We start from the raw sequence: 24,237 nt of genomic DNA, 5'->3' as shown, positions 1-24,237 counted from the left end.
CAACGCAGGGGCAGGGAGAGGAACAACAAGTTTGGATTGCAGTCCGCTCGCCAGGAGGGTAGAGAGGGAAGGGCGGGGGAGAGAGAGAGGAAGGGAGGAAGGATATGGAGGTGGCCTTCATGGAGGCAAGGCTGGGGCCTGGCCTCAGCGCCTCGGGCCTGTTGTATACCCCAACCCTGGACCCTCCAAGAACCAAGGCCTACGCCAGGACTGTCGTGTCCCCATTGGGCATGGACTGAGCCCCGAGCCTCCATTTCCCCAGTGGGGACCAGAGGAGCCGTGAGACCTCGTTCTGGGCCAAAGAACTTGACACTAAGGGACACAAGGGGTCGTGGGCAGTATGGGGCGGGGACCGGAGGGAGCTTAAGGACCTGCCCTGGTGGAGGCAGAAAAACCCAGAGAACAGGCGCCTTACATGGGGCCCCGGCTCCCGTACAAGCTGGAGCCAGGAGGGGGTCTCTTCCCAAACACAGACCATCGCAACACACACCCTCTCCCAGGCACCCACCCACTGGTGAAGGCTGGTGCCCACAGGTTTGGCCGCTTCTCATCCTGCTGGGCAGGGCACCCTTCTCAGGAGGCCATCGTCCTCGCCAGTGGGTGACCCTGGCTGCCTCGGTGGCCCCCAACATGAGGCTGTCTGTGCTCCTGCAGCCAGGTGGGCTGAGTGAAGCGGTGCTTGTGCTGAGCTGGCTGGAGGAGGAGGAGAGCAGAGGGATTGGCTGCTTCCCTCCTGACACCTGGACCTCTGAGGGGTCCCCCACCGCACCCCACCCCCTACCAGGGCTCAGAACTCTCACCCTCAGCCAACGTCAGGTGATCGAGGGCCAGACTTAAGAAGGGTCCTGAGGGTCCCAAAGTCATCAGGACATGCTAGTTAATTCCACATTTTGCCTCCCCTTCCCCGCTCCCCCCTGTCCTGCCAGCAGCCCCCTACACCTATACCGCGTGGATTGGCGTTTTTCACTTGGATACTGTCTGGCTGCTTGTTGTTGTCCTTCTTTTCCCTAAGGTTGTGTTCTTGGGAACAGGCTTGCCCTGCCCTCCTCACCCTCAGGAGTCCTACTGGCTCAGGGGACTGAGCCCTGACCTGCTAGCCACTAGGCCAGGCGTTCACATTCCCCAGCTGCCCCATGGGGGAAGAGAAAATGGTCTGGCTGACCGTCTCTGAAACCCCAGAGGTGGCTACCTTGATAGGATCAGCCAGCGGCAACGGGTTTGGTTTCCAGGGGCCTCATTTTGTGGGTTTCCCTGAAGTTCCTTTGGGTGGGAAGGAGGAACGTGGGTGGGGCTCAGTGGACTGAACGGGCAGGGGGGACAGCCACCCTGGGGATGGCAGAGTAGGGCACCTCCCATGGCGAGGGGGCATCTGGACATCCTCCCCACTGAGTCACACACCCGGTGGAGAGGCCCAGTGTGGACCCCCTCCCAGTGCTGGGTCTGTGCTTGGCCAACCTTGGCTGAGGTTGGACAGTTCGTCCTGAATGTCCTCCGGAAGCTACCGTCCCCACCCAACGTGGCACTCCGCTGTTGAATTCTCAAGACACCCAGTGAGGCCTTTGGGGGCTTGGCCAGGATCCTGGGCCAGGTGGGGTATTCTGTCTTAAAAGCTGGTTGTCCGATAGCGGCTTTGTGGCACCCAGGGACTTAGGACACCCCCCACCCCGCATCCTGACCAGGCCTGTGCCTAGGGTCTCTGCCAGGCTGGGTGCTCCCTCAGCCTCTCTGTGTGAATTATTCCTCCAGAAAAAAATGAAGTGCTACTCAAATTCAGAAGGGGTCAGCGTAGGGGGTCTGAATAGGGAACCCTGAGACCTGGGTGGCCCAAGCCCCCCACCTTAGCCGAGGGGGAGGGAGATGCCTGCTCCACTCAGAGGACAAACTGGATAGGAAGGGGCCCCACTCGAGTCTTGGATACAGACATGGGGACCCCTGTTCCCCCTGAGACACAGGCTCAGTAGAAGGAGGGGCCCTGCTCCTGCCTCAGGAAGCTCCGGGTACTGCAGGGGCTCTAGGGCCAGACTGGAGAGAAAGGACAAACCCCAGGGGTTGGGGGTGTGTGTCTCCTGTCACCCTTCCTGGCCCCACTCACACCGTGGCAGTGTGCTGCTCAGATCCCGGGAACCCTTTGCAGCGGACCCTCAACCTCCTGTCCTGTCTGTCTCCAGCTTTGGCCCAGGCCACACTGGGCCTCTCACCACTGCCCAGCTGCTGTGCCTCTACCGCCCCACAGGCTTCAAAGACTTCTGGGTATAAACGTGCAGAAGCTGGCGGTCCACATGTGGAAACCTAGCATTTTAGGTGTGTTGGGGGAAAGCAAAGTATCTTATCGACGCTCACTGCGGTTGTATCTTTTTACTGGTTTTTGGGTGTTTTTTTTTTTTTTAACATTTTGTTGTGATTTGGGAGCAAAGGTACAGAGGACATTGGTTTTCCATTCAGCAATTGCTACCCACTTGGTTTTCCATTCAACAATTTCTACCCCTTCTTGTAAGGGCCCCCCTTCCAGCTTCCTCCCTGTTCCCGCTCCCATCCCTTCCTCCTTTCCTGCCCCTCCAGGACTGCCTTCACTTTTTGCTGTTTTCCCCGGAGCAGCTACACACTTAAACAACATCCGGGCATTTCTATTTCCACTGGAGGAGGCCGGACTGGGCCGGCTGGGCTCTGAGTGCGATTCCCAAGGTGGGTGGCCAGCGTGGGCCCTGCTCATGGCTCACGGGACCTGCTGAGATGACCAGCTGCCTAGGTAGGGCCAGGAGGTCACTGCTGGATGGCCTGTCCCAGACTGGAGTTCACAGGTCCTCGCCTCCTCCTGTGCTGGGCGGCAGAGGTGGGAGGGTGCGCAGACAGGCCAATAGATGACCGGGGTCCTTGGGGTGGGGGGGTCCCAGGAGGCTGGAGCCAGAGGAGGAGGATAGAACAGAGGAGGCTGGGCTGAGGATATAAAAGGGAAAACGGGCCAGCAAACAGAAGGCAATGACCAAAGCTGGGGCCGAGTGGACACTGCACTGCTGACGGCCAGGGAGGGGCAAGCTGCTGAGCCTCCCTCCTGGATTCTGGTGTCACCGGCCAGCTTAGCCCTAGTCTGTCATCAGCGCCTTCTGAGCGGGGAGAGGGGAATGGGGTAGCTGGGGCTGCCTGCCAGGTTCAGTGTGCCCACCCTCTCCTGGGCATGATGGTCTCAGGAGACCCTGGGATGGTAACAGGAGGGGTTCTCTCACCTGCCATCTCCACAGGTGTCTGGGGCCACCTCCTCCTCCAGGGCAGTCCATGGATACAGGGCCCAGCTGTGGGTGGCCACCTGGTTTGGCAGCACCCCCGTGATGTCCTCCCACCCCCACCGTCAGACTCCCTCTTTGAGGGGAGAAAAGAGCCACTCTTTGGTGGACTGGCTGTCTAGGGCACATCCCAGCGGCGGGTAGATTCCTCAAAGGAGGTAGCCCGAGTCGAGGGCAGCCTTTAGCCTGCCATTCCATTCAGGGCATGCCAGGGCTCGGCGCTGTGCCAGGGCCAGACACTGGTGGAGGATGCTGGCAGGACTCGTGGCGCCAGGCACCCAGGCTGAGGGACACTGGCTCTTGAGCCAGCTGTAGTCCTGACCCGCCGGCTGGCCGGGCCCTCCATCCGGGGTGGCTGGTTCATGTGGGGCTGGCCTGCTGAGGCCATCGGCAGGAAATGAGGAGGGGGCTTCTGGGCACGGGCGCAGCAGGCGGGTGGGACAGTCCTTGCCTACAAGGCTCCTTCTGGTGGCGCTCAGACTCTGTCCCTGAGTCCTGGCGAGCTCTTCCTGGGACTCGGCACGCCCACACGTCCCTTCCTGCCCTGGTCCATGCCCTGAGTGCAGCCACTAGTTGGTGTTGAGTTGGCAAAGCCTCAGCGGGCTCCAAGTGGAACCAGAAGGTCTGGCAGTGCTCCTGCCTGGCCACTGAGCATCACGAGCCCCAAGGCAAGTGGACAAGCGGTGCTGGGCCTCTGGTCCTCTGTCCACCCAGCTGCAAAGGAGCCCAGCCACCCAAAATTGCCACAGGGTCGGACGGATGCAGGGGAAAGAAGCAGGTGCCAGCGACCCACAGGGAGAGAGGCCGGGTCCACACCAGCCCATCTGGCTCCTCCCAGCTCACCCCCCATCCGGATGCAACTTTTGAGAAGACTAGAGACTTGTCCTCCTCTGCACACCGGGGTGGAGCCGGAGGCAGCCACCAGCCCTGAGCTGGAAGGGTGTCCAGGGTGCCTGTGCCCCGCCGAGCTGTCCCGAGAGGACCCCAGTGCCAAGGCATCTGCCCCTGGGTGGGGGCTACCAGAGGTAGCTGGGGGCTGCTACCATGTTCTGGGCCGTCTTCGAAACGGCGAATGTGGCCTGATGCTCGGCTCGGTGGGGACCACTCTTTCTTCAGAGGCTAGAGGTTCTTGGATGCGACCGCGGCTTAGCCAACTTGCAGGGAGATTGACTGGATAGGACAGGGAGAGAGGTGGGGGTACTCTATTCCCTCCAAACCTTGCGCAGTGTTTCCTGGGGGGTGAGGACTGGGCTCAGGGCTGCCTGTGAAAGGCTCCCGGGGGCGGCGGGGTGGGGGGGCAAAAGCAAGTTTCTGCTTGACTTACAGTTCCCAAAGGAGGCGGGCCTAACACGGGGGAAGCACATCCCCACTCCGGGCATCCTGTGCCAGAACCCTCTCCGGTGCCTGGGGCCCACCAGCACTCTTTAGTCGGTAGGCAGAGGGGCTGATGGGGGAACACCCACCGGGGACCTGATGGGGGGGCACTGGGGCTGGGTGATTTGGGCAAAGAGGTGGAGCCGCTGGCTGTGGGCAGAGTTACCGTGTGAAGGGTATCTGAAGGAGAGAGTAGGTGTCTGGAACCCTGGCAGGAAGACGTGGGAGCCAGCTCCAGGCTCAGAAATGGGGCCCCAATCCCCCCCCGGACCCCTCAGCTGGGCTGTGGCTCACAGGGCAGGGGCTGTGCGGGGCTTCTCTCTGCCAGGGTGTACCCCCAACCAGGCTGTGGCCAAGGGGCCCTCCGCGGCACGTGACACGACTGGGTGTGTGGGCCCCCCGCCTGCTCAGCCTCTGACAGGTCCTATGATGTTGCCAGGGCAACTGCTCCACCCTCTCGGAGCACCCATAAATGCCATCACCATGCAGGGCCGCTTTCCCGACCCAGCCGAGCCAGCAGGGGTGGTTCTGTCAGCGAGTGTGCTTCAGGAGCAGGATGATTTGGGACTTGGAAGACTTCCATGTGCCCTGAGGGCTGCCGGGTGCCCATCAAGGGCCAGGGGCCCTCCACCGGCCAGCTGTGTGTGGTCCAGCCTCAATCGTGGAGTGACTGCAGGTCAGGAACCGTTCCAGAGAAATCAAGGCAGGAGTTTGGTGGGGTGAGGGGCTTTTGGATACTACAAGCTGGCTCGGGCTGGGGGTGGCTACTGAATATGCTGGGCCTGGTGGTTCCCAAGCTCCCACCGGGTAGGAGAGGCCCACCGGAGCCTGGCCAACGCTGGCCGGAGGCAAGGTTACACTCGAGATCACAGGGCTCCTGCTTCCCTGCCCGCAGCAAGGTAGGGTGCTGGCAGAGAATGGCCCCTGGCCCACTGCCCAGCAGGCATCCTCACACTCTGGGGTGGGGGTGGGGGCTCTGGTCTGCCTCATCTTAGGGAGGGATGAAGTTCAGGAGAGGTTAGGGGTGAGGAGGTGCAGGGGGCTTGGCCATACTCCTCCCTCTGCCTAAGCCGAGGTGCCATGCCCATGGAAAGGAGAACGTAGGTACCCCCTGCGAATACGGAACCATTCTCTGGCAGATACAAACTCGGTAAATAAAAAACAACAAACCCCCCATTTCCATGGAGCCCACGTGTGTCTCCCCATGAGAAATTATTCCCTAACCCGTCACTGCAGCAGATGACTCCAAGAAAACCAATAAGACTTTCAATCAAGTTCGACTTTTAGACTTGCTCCGGCCCCTCTGCTCTCCCCTGTGTGGATGGCGAGGGGACAGCTGCAGTAAGGTGGGCTGGTGCTGCTGGATGGGCCCTGGAGCCTGGCCGGTGCCCCCCCCTTGTTCCTCCTGAAAGCTGCCCCCCCTCCGGCGGCAGCTGCTGGAGAATATGTGGTGTGGAAGGGGATTGGGGAGGGGGGTGCGCTTCCTGACAAATGTTGGCACCTGCCAGGGCAGGGGTCACACAGCTCTATTCTCGGGAGGCGGGGTGATGGTGGTGGTGTCTCTTGAGCATTTGGTTTGTCACGGTCATGAGGCCCCTGCTCTTCCACACTGCCTTCCCAGGACCTGGGCCCCTCACCCTGGGCAGCGGGGCAAAATGAGGCCCATTAGGGTAGGAAGGCCCAGCAAGGTGGCAGGCAGTAGGCCCCCTAACTCCAGTCTGAGCCCAGGCACAGGTCCAGCCAACTCAGCAGAGCCTGCTGCTTCCGGGGCCAAACCTCCTTGAGGAAGTCAGAGGTTTGGGTTGGCACAGCAAATGGGGTGGTGGTGGGGCCACTGGGTGTGCTGAAGACCCCATGGGAGCTTAAGTGTAGGCTCAGACATGAGGACAGCTGGCTGGTCTCCTGCTGAGGGGGCTGGTGGAACTAGAGTCCCTCTGGACTGTGCCTGAGGAGCCAGACCCACTGGGAGGGAGTCTGACAATGTCTGTAATGTGCCAGGTGTGGGCTGAGCCTGAGGGGACAGGAGCCCTGGCACCTGGGCTTCCCTCCCTGGGAGCAGACCTGGTAGGTGTCTGAAGGCCCAGGCCACTCTGCCAAATGCAGCACCCCTGTACCCCCTCCCTAGCACCAACATGTGGAGTCTACCTGTTTCTTCCTGGGGGTCTGCTTTTCAGCGGCAAGGGGCTTCCTGGTGGCAGCTATGACTCTTGCCTCTTGGCATTTGGGCATCAAGAAGCAACCCCTGGCATGTGGTGGATACTCAGCAAGTGTGTGTTATGTACATCTGTGGCCTAGCCAGCTGGGACTAAAAGAGACTTTGTGCTAGTCAGAGGACTGGGCATCCATATCAGAGCAGGCCAGAGGGCTGCCTGGAGGAAGTGGTACACATCCAGGGCTTGCAGGAAGCTGGAGAGACCTGTGAGCAGAGGTGAGGGTGTGGAAACAGGCAGGATGGAAGTGGAACCCCTGAGCTGAGGGAGGAGGGCTGGGACCCTAGAGATCCTAGTACCTTGTCCCTGAGAGGACCAGCTTGTGGAACTGCCCACTCTCCTAAGTGTCTGGCATGGGGGTCAGTCCAGGAGACCCTGTGCAGACTCCAGGATCCTTCTTCCCAACCCTGCTGTGCGGGGAGTAAGGGCAGCAACTTGTTATCACAACCAGTGGCTGAGAAGGTACCTGAGTATCTGCTGCCACCACGTGGTAGAACTTGGTGCTGCTGGATCAGTCCCACTAGTTGTCACCTTAGGCTGACATACCTGCCCACTGCCTGGTGCCCTGCCCTAGGACCTTGGGACCCGCTGGCCTGCTTCCGTGTTGGTGATGGACCCCATCTCCCCAGGGGTGGGGCCAGCCTGGCTGGAAGACCTGCCATTCCAATTCCTCCAAGAGCCCTTCATCCACACACAACCCACCCCACAGAGGTATAAACTGAGGCAGGTCACACCAGGGAGGGCCTGGAAAGGTGGCAGAGCCAAGGCGGGGCCTACTCCCAGTCCCACCCCCAATACCCCAGGGCCTGACCAAGAGGCCTGAGGATGGGGGCTCCTACCATCTGACTTCTCATCCATTGTCCCTGCCAGTCGCTGCGGGTGGGCAGGTGATATGTGTGTTGCATGATGTGTATATGTTGTGTTGCATGTGTGTGTGTTGTGGTGTGTGGCGCATGCCTGTTGCATGTGGTGTGGTAGTGTGTGTGGTGTGTGTTGCATGTGTGGTGTGGTATGGTGTGTGTGTTCTGTGTGGTTGGTGTGTGTTGCATGTGTGGTATGTGTGTGTGTAACCTCTAAAGGTTGAAATTGGGAGTGATGGTGGGGGTGAGAGGTGCCAGCCCACCTGCGTCCGCTCTCACTGCAGTGGAGGAGAAAGTAACCCTGCCTCAGTTTCCCCACAGGCTAGGGTCAGGCTAAGCTCCTGTCAGGGTCACAAAGCGGCCACAATCCCGGTCTTTGACGGGAGGGTCTCCCGGGCGCGGGGCGGGGCTGGGGGCGGGGCTCTGTGCTGGCCGCGGGGCGGGGCTCTGTGCTGGCCGCGGGGCAGGGCTGGGGGCGGGGCTCTGTGCTGGCCGCGGGGCGGGGCTGGGGGCGGGGCTCTGTGCTGGCCGCGGGGCGGGGCTGGGGGCGGGCTCTGTGCTGGACGCAGGGCGGGGCTGGGGCGGGGCTCTGGCCGCTGGGCGGGGCCACCTCACTTCCGCTAGACGCGCACGCAGGGGCGGGGCACATGGCGGCGGAGGCGGGCGGCGGGCGCCGGTCCCGGCTGAGGCTGAGCCGCCGGAGGCCGCCCTGCGAAGCCGGGTGAGGAGGCCGGCGCGGCCGGCCCGCCCGCGGGGGTGAGGGAGGGTGGGGGTCGGGACGCCTCCCTGGTCCGCCCCCAGCTTCCCGCCCACGGGCGCCACCCCGCGCCCCGTCCCCTCCCCTGGGACCCCTCCCTCTTGCTCCTGGATCCCGTCGAGCCCCTCCCCCGCAGACCCCACGCCCCGAGCCCCTTCCCCGCCCCTCTCCCGCGCTGACGCGGCTGCTCCGCAGGCCCCCCAGAGGTCGCCCCTGGTTCCTGCAGCCGGCCGGGAGCCTGGGCCTCGCCGAGCCGTGGGCCGAGCTGCTGCGTGCTGCGTGCCCCGACGGGGACCTGGCCGCCGCCACCCCACCGCTGCCCGCCTTCCGGCCCCAGGTGAGCCCGGGGCTCCGTGCACACGCGGCACCGAGGCGCCCTGGGGCGCGCGTGTCGCTGGGCACACGCTGACCCAGCCCGACCACCCCTTCTTACAGGAGCCCAGGGGCGACCCCCAGCCCGCGGCGCCCGCAGAGACCTTCACTGCCGGAGGCGAGGTCTTTGCCTGGACTCCCTTCCCGCCGCCTCTCAGGTGCTGGGCCCGCCCTTACTCCCTGCACTGCAGGGCAGGGGTGCGCGCGAGGACCCCGGCCCAGCTTCCCTCCCAGGGCCTGGAGCCCGAGCCGGAGCCGGAGACCCTTAGCGCCAAGGAGCCACAGCTGGTAGAGAAGTCGCCATCTAAGGAGGCGGCACCGGCCCTCCAGTGCTGCCCCATGTGCCAGGCAGAGTTTGGCACCACGTGAGTAACCCCCCAACCCCAACCTCCAGGGGACCCCATCCCTGATTGGAAACTACAAGCGTCTGAGTGTGCATTGTGTTGTCTTGCTGGGATGACCAGGGTGGGAGTCTGCCATTAGCCATACACGGGAGACCGCGTCTTGGGATGCAGGGAGCCTCTGGGTGTTAGTTAGCCAGGGTGAGCGATACAGCCCCCTGGGATTATGGGTGATAGTACGAAAGGTTTTCATTGCCGGGGGGTTGCTGAGTAATTTTTTTTCTCCCCAAAAGGGGATGGTAGGTCGGTCAAATCCATCTGGACGCTATGCCCTCTAGCCAGACCCAGCTGGGCCTGATAGCTAGACCCACCTAGTGTCTATCTCCAAATAGGAAGGCCGGCTGGTGGTGTCTGGAGAAACCTTTGATTTTCCCCGTAAAAACTCAAGGTGGTTTTATAGCTTCTTTCTAAATAAGAGGAGTGGAACTCAGTTTCACAAAGGTTAAACTGGATTTCCCAACATGGTGGTTGGAGGGTGGGTGGGGGAGTCCCATATCTTGCTCAGCCAGGCTCCTTACCTATGGGGCCCTGAACTGCCTGCTCAGGCCTTCCCACTGATGAGGGTCCAGGAGAGGGAGTGAGTGGGTTGGTGGTAACTAACTACGGCCACCACAGGCACCAGGTCCCACAGGCGGGGAGATTGTGTGCTGAAGTTACTCTGTCTGGTTGTGGGAGATCGAAGACAGCCCTCTCCAGCACAGCCTGGAGGCGAGTTGACCTCAGAGTTAGCCCCGAACCTCAAAAGCCCAGATGGAACTAGTTTTCAGAGTCCACAGCACAAAATCTGTACAGGTGCTTAAATGCTCCTATTCTGATGGGTGATGGAGACAGACCCTCAAATGAAATGTCTCGACAGCTCCAGTTTGTAAGTTTGTTTTTTAATCAGCACCAAGCTAGGAAGGACCTGCTGTTGACGGGCGCCCCCCCCAGGTCAACCACGTAGGCAAAGCTAGCACACCTGTGCGGCAGGTACCCAGCAACTGAGAGACGCTCTGATTCACATAGCTTAGTCTTTGTAGACAGCAGCAGCTGGTTGTGGAACGGGGATGCTGGTGCATAAGCCCTTTTAGGCCCTGGGGACACGGCAGGGCCTGCTGACTGCCTCAGGTACGCTGTGTGTAGGTGAAGCCACAGGCAGGCCCCAGGTAGGTTTGACAGGAGTGTTGGTGGGAGGGTAAGCTCGTCTGAAGTACTTCTAGAAACTTCCCCAGCTGGGAACCAGAACTGGTTGCTCCTACACCAACTGGCAGCCTCAGGACGCAACGGTCCTCCACAGGGTGCTCAATGGCGGACGGACTTCCAGCATGCCTTTCTACCACACCTTTCTTCCAAGGCACTTGTGTCCACACCACCCAGACTCCTGAGCCTGGAACAATACTGGGGACTTACACCAGTGCCCTGCAATGGTTGTCAGCTGACGTGCACGCTCACTGACCCTGACCAAGCACGGCAGTCTTCTCTTACGACAGGGAGGCGTCCTTGCCCCGTCCCGTCACACTAGTCAAGCAGGTGACACTGGTGACGGCATTCTGGGAGCTTGGCTCTCGTCCCAGATTTCACGATGCCATCAGGGTGACGCAGACCCTTTCTGCATTGTGAGGGAGTGGGAGCAGGCAGGGGAGGGGCTCTCCTCATGCTTCCGGATGATCTAAAAAAAGACTCCTCAAGTCAGGGGCTCGAGGGAAAAACGCTCTTGTCTTGAGCTTTGAAAGCCGTTGTTTCAGCGGCTTGGCTGAGTGCCCCGGGTGTGCTGAAGGGTGTGTTGGTGACGTGTGGTTCAGGTTTCAATGTGTCTGGGATGCGTCTAGCACGTTCTTTTGTTTGATCGTGACAGTGAGCGAGTGTACTTCATTCTGAAGGAAGACACTTGGGGCTGAGGAGGTGGCACTGTCTCTGATGAGCGCAGAGGGAGGACCAGCTCTGGGTCCTAGGGCACTCCTACAGCAGGTGACCACCGGGGAGCCCCGGCGGCCCAGCAGGGACCACGGACCTCAAAGAGCCCACAGGAAGGCCCAGCTTAGTGGTCCAGCGTGTCATCAGGCTGTTCGAATTGACTGGCAGCCTTCGGTGGTGGTGGGTGCATAGCTTTGAACCAAGTTGGTTCTTGGTGACTCGGGGTTGTTTTAAGGACAAGACTCTTGTAGTGATTTCTGGAGGGGTGATGCCGGGCCCCAAAGTGGTCAGGCAGAGGCCATACCGTTTCTTGATGACCAACTGGCACTGTTGGCCAGTATAAGAGAAGGCCGCTGGGTCTGAGGGTGAGGAGAGGCCATGTGAGCACAGGAGGGGGCACCAAGGTGACAGGGCCGGCAGCAGATCTTCAGGTCTGGTGGTGGTGTCTTTCTTCGTGGCAATAGGCTTGACTGACTTCTTCCAATAGAACCCAGGCATCTGTTTAGAACCCTTGACCCGGAACAACCCTGGAGGCCTGCTGTTGTGGGCTGGGGGCGCGTTCCACCTCTGGCAGCCACTGTGGGCTGCACAAGCCCAGGAGGCTGCAGTGGAGGCAGGCACGCAGTTCAGGCCGGTCAAGTGGGAACAGAGCTGGGGACCGGGCTGTCCTGCACGGGGTTGTGAGTGCAGAGTGCCTTGGGTCGCCGAGCTAGTCAGGGAGGCGGGTCACGTAGTGCCCCAGTGGCGGTAGCACCAGGCTCCTGCAGATTGTGTTGAGACTTGGGATGCTGCCCCCCATCCCTACACCCCCATCGCTGATCCTGCAGGCAGGAAGTCCCAGAGCTAGCAGCTGAGAACAGATCTGTCACAAACCCATGCTGTGTGTCCAGCCATACTATGTAGACGTTTGCCCGAGAGAATGGCCCCGAAGCAGCAGCACATGTAGGAAAGGGCCCAGGAGCCCGAGCATGGCTGTGGATGGCTGCCCTTGCCCCAGGCCCTGCCCCTCTCCTGCCCGTTAGGTCTCCAGCAGGCTGTTCGTGCAATGGCACCTTCTTTTGCCAGCACAGGCGAAATGAAAGAAGGGTGTCTAGCAGATAGTTCTGGAAGCAGACCTGCACAGGGCTGTCCAGAGCCGGAGATCAGGCTACCCCTTCCCAAGGTCTCCTGGCGTCTCCCACCAGCTGTCCCCTTCTCGGCTGGGTTTGAGGGTTCATTGTGACCTCTCTTCCGGCTGCCCGCAGACCTTACGATGGTCTCGTGCCCGATGGTGAGAAGGTGAGGGGGAGACAACTCAGGTGTCATGGGAGCTGGCCGGAATCAGCGTTTGGAAGGGCCCCTCCATCTTCAGTCAGCTGGATGAGCTCCTGGAACAGCGTTGGGCCGGTTTCCTTCAGCGGTAGCTCAGCACCCTGGCGCCCCACAGAGGCCTGGGCCTGGCGCGCTGCTGGTGGGGGGGGGGCAGAGGTGTGGGTCTCAGGCTGCTGCCACCATGGCCCTCGGCCAGAGCTGGGTGGTCAGCTTCCCTGTGCTGGGGGACGAGCTCTAGTGGCGCTGGGGTTACCCAGGGGACTGCTAACTTCGAGGGGAACGGTCATATCCACCAGCCACGCCTCGGGAGTAAGAGGCGACTGTGAAGACTTCTGGCCTCAGAAACCCCCAGGGGCAGTCCACCGTATCCTGTGGGGTCGCTCTGAGTTAGAAAGGACTTGCGGCCGTGAGCTTATTTTGGTGTGGTCTTCCGTAGGCACTCACTGCCATCTAGTCCACTGATGTGTAGAGACCCAAAGGCTAAGGTAGAACTGTAACTCTTCACAAGAGTGGAAAGCCTCGTTTTTCTTCAGAGGCGCAGCTCGTGGGTTTGAGCCTCCCACCTGGAAGTCAGCAGCCCAAGGTGTAAGCCCAGCATAGGTCTGAGGGGATGACAGATTCATTGTGGTTCTTGTCAACCAGAAAGCCCAGGGCTCAGTTAGCCAGTTCTCCCGTTCCTGGTCGGTTAGCGAGCCGGCACCCAAGCCGATGCTGTCTACCAAAGCCTCAGGGTTGCCAGTTACTTAGACATCCTGGAGATTGCTTTTGCTCCAGAACCAGGAGCAGCTGGCTGCTCACCTTGTCATGCGGCTCTGCTGCAGGGGGCCCTGGTGGCGTCGTCGTGCACGCTCATCTCAAGGTCAGCAGTTGAGAACCCCAGTCGCTCCTCTGGAGAGAGGCTTTCTACTCCTGTAAAGTTAGCCTTGGAAGCTCACGGGCTGCTCGCCCTGTCCTGCAAGGTCACAGGAGTTGGAAATGACTCGATGGCAGTGCGTATGTTTGTTTGTTTGGAGTGCTGCTCAGGGCAGGCAGGTGCCCGCTGACATCGGCATGGGCACAGCAGCAGCTAGTGCCTCCTGCCCGGAGCCCCACAGGCCAGGACTGGGTCGAGGTGAGTAACCTCTCTCTCCTTCCCTTCCAGGCAGTCCCAGCTAGACATTGACGGGCACCTGGCTCAGTGCTTAGCAGGGAGCGCTGATGACGTGGTGTGGTGACGTCAGTGCCCCCTCACTGACTGTGGAGCCCCTGGGCTGGCACACTGCCTCGGCTCTGGCTGCATCAGCTCCACACCTGAATGGCTGCCTGAACGACATCTCATCACACATCCGTCCGCAGTGTCTTTGGGTTGAGAAGTACGCTCGCCTAAGCTTCAAACTGGTTTGAAAGCAGAACCGCCCTACGTGGGTCTGGGGGACCACTTGGTCCCCGGTGAGTAAGCGGCAGCCCCTTGGGCAGTGGACGCTGCTCACCCCCGGGGACAGCTGACTGGACGTGGATGCTGGGAGTCTCCGGGCTGTACAGAAGCTGCAGGCTGAGGGCAGCTCTTTTTTGTTTCTGTACTCTGCACAGTGAGCCCCAAGTGTAGTCTGTTGACCTTTCTCCTTGGGTGCTGTCCGGCTGTCCTTAGGGCCCACCTTGACGTCCTGACACCCGCAACCCCCCCCCCCCCCCGCACCCCAGCTGCCTGAGAGCTCCGGCCGGGGATAAGTGGGCTAGATGTAATGTAAAAAAGTCTGAATTAAAGTTGTGTGTTTTCCTTTGGATTCATGTGGAGAAATCTATACTTCCTTTCAAAAGTGGCTTCAGGAACTTTTGCTTTTTGGAAACAATGTTAATGGGTTGAAGTGTGTGGCGGGGGGTGGGGGTGGAGGTGGTGGGAATTGAAGTCCTGATCTTGGGGGGCCTGTGCGCATGAAATTGGGCTTTTGAAGATGCCTTCAGTTAGAATGAAGCCATGCTGGAGTTAAAATCGAATTCACTGTCATTGAGTCCACTTGTGACTCATAGTGACCCTAGAGGACAGGGCAGATCTGCCCCCGTGGGTTTCTGAGACCTTAACGGAGTGGAAAGCCGCCTCTCTCCTGAGGAGCAGCTGGTGGTTTTGAACTGCGGACCTGTGGCTAGCACCCAGCATGTAACCCATGACGCACCAGGGCTCTGGAAGCTGGAAGAGGGGGTGCTATCCAGTCTGAGTGGGGCCCCTTAGATAAGAAGAGACACCCAGGGAAGAGGGATGGGGAGGACAGAGGGATGCTGTGAGCCCAGGGCTCTCAGGCACTGGCAGAGCCAAGGAACTTCTCCAAGAGCCCGGTAGCACTGCCCCGCCAACGGCCAAAGGACGGATTCCTGCGCTCATCGGCCGCAGCCCGTGGTGTGTCCCCGTGGCCCCAGGAGGGTCTCATGCTTCCCAGGTCCTTTAATGAAAAACATCACCCACAGTGTTCTCATGAGTCTTTAATGTTTGTGAAGAACACCAACAACCTTGGCAGATCGCCCACGGGAGGAAGCTGACCGGCAACGGACCCCGCCCGGCCATCGTACAAACCAACCACGGAGTGTGCCAGCAGCCTGGCCGGCCCGAGGCCTCGGGAGCCGCTTCAAAGATCCCCGCTGCAGCGGGACGCCCCCTCCACAATCACACCCGCAGTTACAGCCTCTGCCTTTATAATTTATAAAACAATCTATATATAAAAACTTTTTCTTCATGAACAGAGCACTCTCCATACATTTTATACACGGGCAACCACGCGGACAGTCGGACGGCCACCACGGCGATGCTGTGGGTGAGGGCCGTGCATCGCCGCCAGCACCAGTGGACCCCACGTGGCACGCCGACCCACACCGGGCTCGGGAGGCAGGCTGTCCATGTCCGTCCTCGGTGTCCTGGAGTTACATGTGACAGGGCCGCTTCACGCCACTGCCGCCTGCCTAGGTGGCTGTTGCTGACCACCAGCTGGGCAGGGACCATGTGAGCCGCCTCTGGCTCCGCGGGGACACTGTGCGGTGAGGAGTGCCGGCTGCATCACCCCGGCCCCATTGGGGAGAAGCTGCCCCAGGTTGTGTGGGGCTGAGGCAGGCATGCGTGTGCATGTGAACGGCAGCGTGGGGCCCCGGGGCGGCTGGCACGTGGGCGTTTTGGCACTCCGTCCTAGCACCACGGGGCCTGGTGGATCCGAGGTGCCTGTTGAGCACCAGACGTGGTGCCGTACCTGAGAAGCCTGTGAGAGTCCACGCAGGGACACCGCCGCCCCCTGCGTACCAGCAGCCCGGGCTCGGCACGGCCTGGTGTGCAGCCGCACACTGCACAGGGCGCCCAGGGGCCCGGCTCCGGGCTGGAGGCGCAGTCCCCGCAGTAGGTGGCACCCGCCTAGACGGCAAGGGGTTCAAAAGGCAGCTGTCACCTCAGCATGCTTGGGAGGAGCTTCTAATTCCAAATATGGGAAGAGTCACTCCCCACCCCCACCCCCAGGGGAAGCCAGCTGAGTGACTGCGCCCTTGGCAGGCCACAGAAGTGGGCAATGAGCTGTGCCGGGAAAGCAGGGTGCCCGCAGGCATCTAGCTGAGGCCACAAATACCCAGTGCCACTGAGCCAACCCTGGCGCAGGGTACGGACTGTGGTGTCCGAAGAACATCATTCTGTGGGGTTTTCCATGGCTCGTTTGGGGGTTAGCAGATCGCCAGGCCTTTCTTCCGAGGTGCACCTCTGCCTCTGGGTCAGCAGCTGGGCGGGTTCACCATCTGGGTCCAGGCCCCTCTTCTCGGTCCCCACACCACACAAGACATCCTATTGTTGGCTCTGCTTCATGGTCTCAGACAAGTGTTTGGTGCGGGCTCGGTTCCTGGTCCTCCTGTTTCTGTCTGCAGGAGCTGCGGTCAGCCGCAGGCAAAGACTACCCTACGGTCCAGCGTGCTGGCCTCGGCCCGGGGCCCAGCCGGTGAAGGGTGACCAGGTGAGTGACATGCGCCGTAGGAAAATACTTGTTAAATATTAACAACAGGAACTTACCGGGACTTAGAAAATGTTCCGAGTTTGTACAAATTCTCCACCGCCGGATGTCCCATTAGGCACTTAAAACTCCCGCCCCCCCACCTCTATCTGATAGTGCACCGAGTCCTGCTCCTCTGTGGGGCGGGGCTGCGGGCCGGCACGTGCCGCTGGGGAAAAAAGGCATCGGGAGGAAGCTTCGACATCACAGGTACACTTTATTCCCCGGACACGCCCCACGTGCGCGCGCCTTCCGGGAGGGGCCGGCGGCGCATCAAGTCCCATTTCTGGAGAGCCCGTGCCGTCGCGGGGGTCCCCACAGCCTCTGCCGCGCCGAGTTCGCCCCAGGCACGGGCAGATGCTGTCCACACGGAGCCTGCCCGTCGGTCCGGAAGCCCAGACTGTTCTCCCAGAGGGCGGTGCCTGTGGACGCTGCCCCCCGTGGCTCTGGCAGCGCCGGTCTCTCCCTGGCCGCACTCCAAGCCTCGCGCCCAGCCTGGCATGCATATGCTGTGGCTAAGGATAGAGTTCAAGGGTCATTCACACGGTGTCTCCCGGCGGGGCGGCCGCCCGTCACACGGACTCCTCGGTGGACAGCAGTAAGGGGTTGATGTACTCGAAGCCTTCAAACTCCGACTGGTCAATCCTCTTGATGACGTCCCTTCGGGCAAAGGGCAGAGAGCAAGGTCAAGAACATCTCCCCGGTGTCTGCCCCTCCCTCCCTGGTCACGCACCCACAGCTGTCGGTGCCCACGGGTCAATTTAGGCCCCTGGTGATGTTACGTGACAGCGTAGAACTGTCCCTTCAGGTTTTCTTGCCGTCTTTACCAGGGCAGAGTGACAGGTCTTTTCTCCTGGGGGTCAGGGGAGGGGTCCCCAAACTGCTGACCTGGGTAGCAGCCGAGTGCTTACACCCGTTGCACCACAAGGGAAGGGAATGTAAAGGTGCCGACCTCAGGCAAGGGGGAGCCTCTGGCCCAGATGCCGGACGCCGCCATCACCCTGTGCCTCGGGCCAGCTTGGCACAGGGCGGCCCCGCCCCAGGGGAGGACTCACTCGTCGTCCGGAGTGAGCTGTACGGGCTCGCTGGTGAACTGCGTGTCGAAGTTGTCCAACCCATAGTCGTCCGTGATCTGCGGCTGGAATGGAGGGAGCGCCTGCTTCTTCTCCAGCTGGAAAACAGCAGGGCACCGGGCGGTCAGGGCTGTGCCCGTGCCCTCTGCTCGCCCGCACGGCCGAGTGGCCAACCGCAGGATGAGGGCACTGAATGCTCCAATCTGTCGTAAAGGATCACGGCGAGAAGCTACTGTTTCTTATTGTATCCCCCTCTTGGCTCTGCAGATCTCTCTGGCCTGTCCATGTACACCACTATCCCCCAGGAACTCAAATCCCGTTCCAAACCAGTTACATCTCTGGGAGCAAAGAACCTCCTTTTTCTCCTTCAGAGCAGCTGGTGGGTTTGAATTGCTGGCCTTGTGGTTCGCAACCCTATGCCCAGTGCCCAGCACCACCAGGGCTCCAGAGAGCAGAGGAGGGGGGCCCTGACTACCATGGAGAGAGTGGAGCTGGGGGCGGAGTGTCCTCGGACCAGGGTCTCTGGAATAAGCTTCTCAGCCAGGGGAAGCCTGCTGCCAAGAGGTCGTAGGGGTACCAGGCCCCTCCTCTGGAGCAGGTGGGAGTTCTGCTGTGTGGGGAGGGGGCTCTGTGGAGGCCTGAGCGGGGCTGTCGTGCTGTGTCTGCCCCTGCCACGCACCTCCCCTCCCCACATGCTGGGGAGCCCTCCACGCCAGCCTGGTCCTGGCTGGGCCTCACACAGCACCCTCTCTGGTTGGTCTCACTCCTCCCGTAAGCCCAGGATGCCACAATCAAATCTCAGCCCTCGGTGCGCCCAGCCTTTCACCATAATGATGCCTGCAGTGGGCAGGTGTGGAGGGCTGGTCCCCAGGGAGAAGGGCACGGCTTTCTGGTGTCGGAGAGCCACAGGGGCAGACCTACTTGGTCCTGCTGGGTTGCTACCAATCGGATTTGACAGGACATGGAATTTGGTTTGGGTTGTGCTTCTCCGAGTCTTAGGTCCTATCACACCCCCCCCCCGTCCGCCCCCCACCATGGATACACCACATCACCACCATCACTGCCACCGTCACCACCACCGCGGACATCACTCTAGTCCACAAAGGTGACAGCTCACTTCTGCGCTGAGAGTAGCGGAGCCGCTGGCTTCAGTCCCAGGTGTGGGGGCAGCCGTGGGAACTCAGGGGTGGAGCTGGGGAAACTGAGGCAGGGGTGGTGGAAACAAGCCAGCTTTGGTCATGCCATGGCCAGGAAAGTGGCTGGGGCGATGCTGGTTTACAGGGACCCAGGTCTCGGCAGGTGTAAAATGGTCTTTTGTGGAAAACACCAGGGCCCATCTTCAAAGTCATCTGGAGGCAGGATTTTCAAGTGCTGGGTGTGTCAGTGAAGGCACTGGGCCCAAGAAGACAACAGGGGGCACGTGGGGGGGGGTGCACTGTGCTCACTGGGCCTGGGGGAGGCTGGCCATTCCAGGAAGGCGAGGACATTGTGGCAGAGGATGTGGGGCCTGCTGGAGCCCCGTCAAGAGCCCCAGATGGAGGGCACCCGTGCCTTGTTTAGCACCCGCTCAGGTTACCGTGGGTGGTCTTTGTGCAGCCGGCAGGTGTAACTCCCAGACCGTGAGTCCTCCTGGACCCCCTGCCTGGGGCAGACGCCATGACTCAGAGCTGCCCAGCTGGGTGCCCCACCTGGGCTCCCAGGAACATGTCTGGAGGCCAGTGTGGCAGGGTCTGGCAGTCTGTGTGGGGGTGATGCCGGAAGCGAGGCCGTTGGTTCAAATCCCAGCAGGGCAACCTGTGGTGGGCAAGTTTCAGCAGAGCTGCTAGGCTCAGAGAGGAGGAAGCACGGGCTGGCGATCTACTGGAATCACTCAGTGACACCCCCTGGGCCCCAGCCGACGACTGACTGACGCGGTGCCACGGGGTGAGCTTCCAGGGTCAGCGGCCGCTGCCGTGGTTGAGAGCAAGCATGCCCAGGATCTCGGATGGCGCAGGACGGGCAGCACCTTGTCCTCTTGTGTGTGGGGTTGTCCAGAGTCAGCTGACATGATGGCAACATCGACCACAGGCTGAGCTGTGGACAGATTGCCCTGCCCCGTGGGCTGCAGATCCACAATGTTCACTGTGTGAACAAGAGCGTGGCCGGGCCGGGGTCAGGTGGGAGTGGACACAGGACAACCACGCAAGCTGGGGGCAGCAGGGAGATGGGGAGCGCTCCATCCCTAAAGCTGGGCTCCGTGCTGGTCTCACTGAAGAGCAGGTCGGGCATGGGCTTTCTTGGCGCTCCAGCCAATCCTCTGTCTTCTCTACCACAGGAAGCAAGGAGTCGAACGCTGACCACAGGTAGCTCTTCGGGGACTGCTGAGGCTCATTTAAACATATTTTTAACATCGGGAGCCTTCCCACCCAAACTCCACGGGTGATGCCATAGGCTGCCTGCTGGCATATCACGCGATAAATAACAAGACACGGCTGAAGACGGTAGGCTTTTAAAACTGAGCATAAAACCACCGACAACGCCCCGCAGGGCACGGGCAGTGCTGTCTGCACAGAACCACCAGGCTGGGGTACGCACAGCAGACAGCCGTCTGGACCCTCGGGGCAAAGTGCCAAGACCCCAACGGCCTCAGGGTGCAAGTCTAGGATCCCTTCTGCTCTCTGAGGCCCTGAAGGACCAGGCCACCCCACTCCTCGCCGGGTCACCAGGAGGCTGAGCTCCCCATGCCTGTGTCCCTACCGCCACACTCAGAACTCCTATGGAGCTAGCCCTAGTCCCTCAGCACCTCCACACACTCCCGCCCCCCACCCTCACACCACCCAGAGCCTAGCCCGTTCCCCCTCGGACACGGCCGTCCAGTGACGCCTTTACCAGGTCCCAGTCGATGCTGCGGAAGAAGGCGTGAGACTTGATGTCCGAGAATCCTGTCTGGGGCCTGCAGCCGAGCCTCTCTTTGGGGTCCTGGGTTAGAGTTCAAACGAGGAAGAGTCGGCAAGGCAGCATGCAGACCATGCGACTGGCAGCCCCCGCTCCCCAGGAGATTTCGGGGTTCCGGGCACCCCTGCACACCAGCGCTCCTTTCGTCAGCAGGGCCCTCCACGCCCCCATCCCAAGCTCTCCCAGCTTTCTTCGGAGGCTGTGAGGGGAATGGGCACCTCCGGGCTGTGGAGCTCCTGTCAGGGAGCAGGCCTTCCACCCCCACATGTGACAACACCAGCCCAGCGGGGAGAAGCCTCCGACGATGCCCACTGAGTGCAAAGGTGCGGGGCCAGGAGCTCGGCACCCCCATGCAGAAGCATGCGTGCACAAGGGCTCGTGCAGAGCCTCATTGCCACAAGCAGCAGCAGTAGCAGCAGCAGCGGCGGCGGCGCACGGGGCTGCAGGGGCTCGTGGTACCTTGTTTAAAAATCCTTTGAGGACGTGGGAGGCTTTGACGGAGAGGAAGCGAGGGATCCGGATGGGCTTCTCCAGGATCACTGTGGAGGGAGGGGGATCGTGAGACCACATCTGACAACATCCTGACTCCCTACTCCCTCCAGTGCGCTTGCCCTCGCACACTTCCAGGCCAGTCAGCTAGCGCCCCATGTGCCAGAGGCCCAGGGGTCTGCCCCTCGCCCCAGGTCCTTGGTTCACAGTCGGGTAATCAAATGAGCCACCTGCACGGACTTAAGTCCAGGTGAGCTCCGCCCCTGCTGCCTTCTCGTTGGCCACCAGAGGGCGCCTGTGGGCAGCAGCGCTCAGGGCCACAGACAGGCTCACCCCGCAGCCCAGGCTCCCCGAGGTGGAGCTGGGTCGTGGGCTGGGAAGCAGGGTGTTCCGGGTGGGTGGCGCCAGGATGTGGGCTGGGGCCAGGGGCTCTGGGGTAGGCCAGGGAGTGGGCATGACCATCGGGGAAGGGCGGGGGCACTATCAAAGTGGATCTGAGGGGCCCCTAGCCCCTTTCCCATAGCTGCCCCCATCTGCTGGCCCCACCTCCCTATCTGAGAATCTGGGAGCGTGGATGCACCTGGGCACTTACAAATCAACCCTGCCACGCACACCTCTGAGACAGGTAGGTAGGACAATGTCTGAGGAGTCGGGTGTGTGGTGTGTGTACGGCCGGGTCAGGGGTGCCTTAGGGGTCACGTACCTTGGAAAAGGTAGTCCTCGGTATTCATGTCGGGGTTGTCGGTGATGATGTCGAAGGGGGACCGCCCAGCCATCATTTCGAACATCAGCACGCCGAGCGCCCACCAGTCCACGCTGAACCCTGCAGGGAGCGCACCCATCACGCCCGGTGGCTGGCCACACCGACCAGCTATGTGCTGGCAGAGCCGCCTGCTGCCATCCATGTGCTGAGACACGTTGAGGTCAACAGGGCACCTGAGCCAAGGCCAGGGAGAGGTGTGTGCATTGCCTCAGCTGGTGCTGTGCTGGGGTGTCGTGGGCTTAGGAGTTTCTTTCCCTTCAGCCCCAGTGTCTGAGCCTCTGAGCAGGGGCCCTGGCCCCGCGAACAAACTCAACTCACGGCGGCACCGCAGCACAGAGCAGAACTGCGCTTCCCGGTGGGTCTCCAGGAGCGGCTGGTGGTTTGGAACTGCTGCCTGCAGTTAACACATAACTCACTGTGCCACTGGGTCTCCCGTTTGGCGTGTTTAGGGAGGGTGGCCCGGTCCCTTTGCAGTCCATCCTGGTGGGTGCCCACCTCTCTCTTGCGGGCTTGTTATGGGGAAAGGGCAGTCCTGTCGCTGAGCACCAGTCCGTGTCACATCTCTAGGTCAGCCCTGGCTCATGGCCGCCCCACGCACAGTGGAACCAGGCTGCTCAGGGTCCCACGCCATCCTCGTGATGGGGCTACAGACGGGACATTGAGACTCTCGGCTGATTGTCATTGGCTAGCTTCTAGGATCCCCAGGCCCTTTCCCTGGTGTTTCTTGTTCTGGGAGCTCCGTCACAGCCACATGCCACACGCCACACTCCACTGGCAGCCGAGTGGTGGCTGGGGCCGGAGCTGGGTCCTTGTGTGGAAGGCAAGCATTCTATCACGGGGGTCCCCCCACTGCCTCTACGCCCCACCACTCTCTGCCTGATGCTGCAGTTCACCGAAGCCGTCATCCCTTGGCCTTGGAACCTTGCTGGTGGTGCCTCTGACCACACACATTTACCGTGGGGCTACATGGATGGCAGACTTCTTTCTTGGTGTCTGGTTCTAGCTGAGTTTTAAACTCCGACAGTAAGATGATACAAACACAGGCCTGTATCTTCTAGACTTGCTGACCGCCCCACCCACCCACCCAATGCTCAAGTGATGACTCTACCTGAAATTATATCCTAGTTGGATATGTGGGGGGGTGGGGGCTGCGGTTCTGGCCTTAGTTTGGCCCGAGGACACAGTGATGCCAGCGTCTACCCAACAGCCCACCCGCCAGCACTCAGTCCAGGTGCTGGTGTCACAGGTAGCGGCAGTCTCCGCCTGGCGCTGGCTCTGTGCGCTCCCGTGGCCACTGACCCCTCCTCCTCTGGGACTAGGTCCCTGGCATCCAAGGTGCCTCCCAGGTGTGCGTGAGCCAAGAAGGTGAGCAACTGGATGCCCTCCCCCTACCTCATCTTAATAATAAAACATTGAAAAAACATATTTACTGTCTTGAGCATGGTGTGTTCCCTGAAAACTCTTAGGTAGGCAAGCATGAACCTATCAGACACTGCAGCAGCTGGGTTCGGGCACCGGAACAATTATAGGGCTGGCAGGAACCAGGCTGTACCTCATTCTGTTGTGCATCGTGTTGCTATGGGTCAGAACCGACTAGATGACACCTAATAACAACCCTATCCTAGTGAGCATGCACACGCGTGTGAACACACACACCACACGCTGGTTCACTGACCGCCGTGTCTTTAGCTCCTCCCTTCCTTCTTCCTACCTAGGAGGCCCCTGTCCTGCATCCTGTAACCAGGAGCCCCCGGTGAGTAAGCAGCTAGGCTGTTGGGGGCTTAAAAGCAGGTGTGAGTGAAAGGCGGGTGCTGGGGGACAAACCCAGGGGAGATAAAAAAATGGGACAGAGCGCACACTGTGCGCATGTCTGGGAGTGACTGGGTGTGTGATGGCCTTAGAGCTGCTCCAGGCCCTCCGTCGGGTGGGGTCAGGCGGGACCCAGGAGGGCGGAGCATCCAAGGGTGAGAACCCCCCCACGCTCCGAGCTTACCATACTCCTCTCCCCGCAGAATTTCTGGGGCGATGTAATTCGGGGTCCCGCAGAAAGTGCTCGTGGTGTCTCCGGGGCCCAGGCCTTCCTGTGGGGACAGAGCTGGTCACTGGGGTCCAGTGTGAAGCACAGACACATGGTGCAGGGCAGCAGGCTGGGGGCGGGGCTTCAGGCTGGGGGTGGGGCAGGACGCGGCCAGGCACCGACCTTGCACATGCCGTAGTCGGTCAGCTTGATGTGCCCATCGGCGTCCAGCAGCACGTTGTCCAGCTTGAGGTCCCGGTAGATGATTCCCCGCTCGTGCAGGAAGTTCAGGGCAATGCAGATCTCCGCGGCGTAGAACCTGGGGGCGCGAGAGACTTACTTAGGCAGAGCCACCTGGCAGGGACTGCTGTGGGCCCCACTCCATTAGGAGGTGTGGAGTGTGTCTCTCCTCCAGCCAGAGGGCTTTCTCACCAGTGGCCTTCCCCCCAAGCGTCCAACTCCAAACCAGAATCCCACCTCCACCCTACCCCCCGCCATGGGGTTCATTCCACTCAGAGG

The 24,237-nt window shown here is 61.0% G+C and overlaps 2 protein-coding genes across 3 annotated transcripts in view; one reads left to right on the top strand and one right to left on the bottom strand.

Moving 5' to 3' along the window:
* Window positions 1-8,363: 8,363 nt before the first annotated feature.
* FAAP20 (FA core complex associated protein 20) lies at window positions 8,364-14,219 on the top strand. 2 transcript variants are annotated; one of them, XM_075550183.1, is made up of 4 exons: window positions 8,364-8,443; window positions 8,675-8,816; window positions 8,915-9,216; window positions 13,602-14,219. In XM_075550183.1, exons 1-4 carry the CDS (start codon window positions 8,370-8,372, stop codon window positions 13,609-13,611), a joined length of 528 nt encoding a protein of 175 aa, XP_075406298.1. In that variant the 5' UTR covers window positions 8,364-8,369; the 3' UTR covers window positions 13,612-14,219. The 2 variants fall into 2 exon arrangements, with proteins under 2 accessions (XP_075406298.1, XP_075406290.1); XM_075550175.1 differs by having other exon boundaries at window positions 13,598-14,219.
* A 691-nt stretch (window positions 14,220-14,910) lies between these two features.
* PRKCZ (protein kinase C zeta) overlaps window positions 14,911-24,237 on the bottom strand; it is a 111,563-nt gene continuing 102,236 nt past the window's right edge. The window contains exons 12-18 of the mRNA XM_075550162.1: window positions 23,902-24,037; window positions 23,695-23,782; window positions 21,642-21,761; window positions 20,909-20,988; window positions 20,384-20,473; window positions 17,498-17,613; window positions 14,911-17,102 (exon numbers count right to left, since the gene is read on the bottom strand). Coding sequence (XP_075406277.1) covers window positions 17,015-17,102; window positions 17,498-17,613; window positions 20,384-20,473; window positions 20,909-20,988; window positions 21,642-21,761; window positions 23,695-23,782; window positions 23,902-24,037 — 718 coding nt within the window. The 3' untranslated portion in view covers window positions 14,911-17,014. The remainder of the gene's footprint in view (window positions 17,103-17,497; window positions 17,614-20,383; window positions 20,474-20,908; window positions 20,989-21,641; window positions 21,762-23,694; window positions 23,783-23,901; window positions 24,038-24,237) is intronic.

This window comes from Tenrec ecaudatus, chromosome 1, assembly GCF_050624435.1.
Source record: "Tenrec ecaudatus isolate mTenEca1 chromosome 1, mTenEca1.hap1, whole genome shotgun sequence".
Classification (NCBI taxonomy): domain Eukaryota; kingdom Metazoa; phylum Chordata; class Mammalia; order Afrosoricida; family Tenrecidae; genus Tenrec; species Tenrec ecaudatus.
This window is presented reverse-complemented; position numbering and strand designations above follow the sequence as displayed.

Coding starts and splice junctions, on each gene's coding strand:
- FAAP20 (XM_075550175.1), top strand. CDS start 8,370: ATGGCGGCGGAGGCGGGCGGCGGGCGCCGGTCCCGGCTGAGGCTGAGC. Junction 8,817..8,914: donor TGCCCGCCTTCCGGCCCCAG/GTGAGCCCGGGG, acceptor CCCTTCTTACAG/GAGCCCAGGGGCGACCCCCA. Junction 9,217..13,597: donor CAGGCAGAGTTTGGCACCAC/GTGAGTAACCCC, acceptor CTTCCCTTCCAG/GCAGTCCCAGCTAGACATTG.